Source organism: Carassius auratus, chromosome 9, assembly GCF_003368295.1.
Source record: "Carassius auratus strain Wakin chromosome 9, ASM336829v1, whole genome shotgun sequence".
NCBI lineage: Eukaryota > Metazoa > Chordata > Actinopteri > Cypriniformes > Cyprinidae > Carassius > Carassius auratus.
Window position 1 is genome coordinate 32,328,629 of NC_039251.1, and position 3,079 is coordinate 32,331,707.

At 36.5% G+C, this 3,079-nt stretch overlaps 1 protein-coding gene across 1 annotated transcript; it reads right to left on the reverse strand.

Annotated features, from left to right (window-relative positions):
* Positions 1-231: 231 nt before the first annotated feature.
* Positions 232-2,740, reverse strand: LOC113109056 (immunoglobulin superfamily member 2-like). Its single transcript, XM_026272587.1, has 3 exons — positions 2,607-2,740; positions 1,744-2,112; positions 232-1,447 (listed from the first exon to the last, which is right to left on the reverse strand). Exons 1-3 carry the CDS (start codon positions 2,674-2,676, stop codon positions 945-947), a joined length of 942 nt encoding a protein of 313 aa, XP_026128372.1. The 5' UTR covers positions 2,677-2,740; the 3' UTR covers positions 232-944.
* Between the last annotated feature and the right edge of the window lie 339 nt (positions 2,741-3,079).

Consider the following 3,079-nt stretch of genomic DNA (forward strand, 5'->3'; position numbering starts at 1 on the left):
ATATATATATATATATACATCATTTATAATCAGTGTGTGACACCTCCACATAACTGAAAGAAAAGTACAAGCACATTATGCACTATTGCTTACTAAATTGACAAGATAAGTTTTCTGTACATAATCAGAATGCATTAGTTACATTCCCTTTCTTAAGATGAAGACACACCTTTGCAATCTCTTATCTGATTTAAAACAAACAAAGGTACTTATCTAATTACGTCTGCTCTATAGTTTATTTGCTAGCTTATACTTTTAAAAGTTGCATACGGATGGCACTTAAAAAACAACAGTTTTTTTGTAAGCTGCTTTGAATAAAATAGTCTATTAAAAGAATGCAAGTGCACAAAATAGCAAATGTTAATGCACAAAATAGCCTTGAAACTTCCTCCAGTGTGACATGCAAAACTACTTGAATAACATGCCATTTTCATGACTTCATGTTGTACTTTTGTACTTTTCAAAAATTGTCCTCAAAAACAGTTGGAAATCATGCAGATACAGGCACATTCAACATAAAACACACTCAAACATATATGAAAACTGTTGAAAAATAAAACAAAAAAAGGAAAAGGCTATCCCTATTATATCGCAAGATAAACAATCTTCCGCCTATCTTTATTTTTATTTTTTTTTGTGGATCGTCTCATTCTGTTTCTGACACTGTACGCTACAAAACCATGCCGTTTTTACTACCAAGACACAGTTTCTGAGTGTGAGTTATTCCATAACTGACATAAACAATTCTGTCCCTGAAGAACTGAAATGTAAACAAAGAAATTATCAACCATATTACAAAGTTATTGCTTCGTTGGACTAAACGGGCTCCATGAGATGTCGTTCAGTGGACCCTTACCTTCCTAACTAAATCGGGATTTACAGCTGTGGATGTGTTTATGACTCGTTATTCATAAATCTTTATAATGATACATAGTTTGTCAAGATTAAATTTGTCCCGTTTCATTTAATCTATTTGTATATTGACACATCCGAACAATGGGAGTTGAGGACGCCGTCGTCAGGGTGCAGGCTAAGAACTTAATCTCCACATCGCATGCCTTGGTGGTTTTGTGGGCAATCTGTGTCCAGGAACGGTCTGGGTCTTGGATCCTCTCAATGGCTTTGCAGAAGAACTTCCCCTGGTCGGACTGCTGCACTTGAGGCATCTTCAGTCTGTAGGTTGTGTCCTCCACCTTGTCCATGCTGATAAGACCAGCACGATAGCAATCCTCAAATCCAGCTCCTGGCTTTACAGTCAGATCTTTGTCCAGAGTAATGATTGGCCGGGGGTTTTTATCATCTTCATCATGAAGAAACCAGGTGACCGACAGATGAGTGTGTTGAAAAGTCTGGCTGGAGACCTGGCACTCAAGCTGAAGAGGATCCCCTTCAGACAAGCTCTGAGAAGGAGAGCCCGAGTACGATGCCTCCAGGGTGTCTGCTATCACTGTGGAGAAAACAGACTTTTTATTTATTTTTTGCCTTTGAAAATGTATTAATAAAGTGACAAAAAGTGATTGACCAATATCCATTTTTCAAGCCATACCAGCATCTAGAGAACTGATATCAGCTGATACTACATCAGTGACTGAAGGATGATGCAGTAGTGTTTAATATAAATATAACTTACAGCCAAACGCCTTCTTTTGGGAAACATGGGAATGTGAACGGATTTTAAAGAATAGATTTCTCTCAGATCATCTCATTAATCACCCAAACCCTCAAAATAAATAGATATCTTACCATTAAGCTTTGCTTCATCATCATAATCTCCGAAATATGCACCACCTGTGTGTTTGGTCGCACAGAGCAGATCACCTGCATCACTCTCCTGCAAATCTTTGATCCACAAGACAACTGAAGATCCTGACAGCCTTTCAACATAAATCTCTTTTTTTCTTATTCTACCGGAGAACAATCCGTAGGCAAAGTTTGGGTCACTGGTACTGATTATATTTAATGTCATATTTTGTTTCTTGAGAATGAACTCAAAATCCCGCTCAGATGGTCCTGTAAACCCTGTAACGTTACAGAATATGGAGATGGGGTATCCTTTCACTCTATACAGAGGACCTTTCTGGATCTGGACCTGAATCTGACCACTGCACAGATCTGTGTGGAGAGAAGCATTAGACAGGTTAATATCAGATATATTTTACACAGAAACACAACCCCAGTTCAAGACATTTTGCGAAATAAAATAAAATAAAATCAAGAATCTCTGATTTTTTTCATTCTCTTTACCTTTATTTAATTGATAAAAAGTTCAAAGAAAAGAAGTGCAAACATGATTTAAGAGCTCCAGCAAAGTTATTTTTTAGTTAAAAACCCTTAAATGTCACAAAGTTTCAAAAGCTATATTTCCTGAGTCATATAAACCACTTGCATGTAACGTTTATTTCATTTTTAAAGCTTTATGGTAGTGAAAGTAAACACCATCCACATTCATTCTATGGGAAAACCAGCTTGAATGTTTACTAGACTTTTGCATCTCACATTGGATTTGATTTAACATGATGGTGAGAAAATTAAATAATGTCCCAAAACGTCTATATCCTCAGAGAAAATAAGTCAAGGTTTATATTTGTGATTCAGTTCAGTCTTACCCCACTGCAGCAGTCCTGTGAGACACAACAATAGTGGCAGCTTCCACTTTTGGCACCAGAAGTCTACCATCCTTAAACTGATCGATCCGTTTGCTTTCTTATTTCTAAGTTATTACAGGTTTCACCTAAACCTGATATATGTTATCTGAAGCAAAAGCCTATGACATCACTTAAAGAGGAAACAAGTGAGATAAATATGGTTTCCTGTCATCTTGCACCACACTGATCTTCACATGCATTAATGTCCTCAAATTGTCAGAGTCAGAGAGGCTTTATTATCATTTCAGCTCTATACAGCTTGTACACAGTAAAATGAAACAGCGTTTCTCCGGGACAATGGTGCTACACACAAGGCAACATAAACTACAAAACTCACACTGTAGTCAGCAAAAGACTATACATAATCGAATAATCTTAAATAGTCTAACATAATACTAAAACTGGATGAAAAAAGTAAATAAAAAAAAAAAAAA

Bases quoted from the DNA above. Each gene is read 5' to 3' on its own strand.
- LOC113109056 (XM_026272587.1), bottom strand. From the start codon at position 2,676: ATGGTAGACTTCTGGTGCCAAAAGTGGAAGCTGCCACTATTGTTGTGT. The intron at 2,113-2,606 runs GTAAGACTGAAC...CTCTCCACACAG, and splicing joins CACAGGACTGCTGCAGTGGG to ATCTGTGCAGTGGTCAGATT. The intron at 1,448-1,743 runs GTAAGATATCTA...TTTTCTCCACAG, and splicing joins TGATGAAGCAAAGCTTAATG to TGATAGCAGACACCCTGGAG.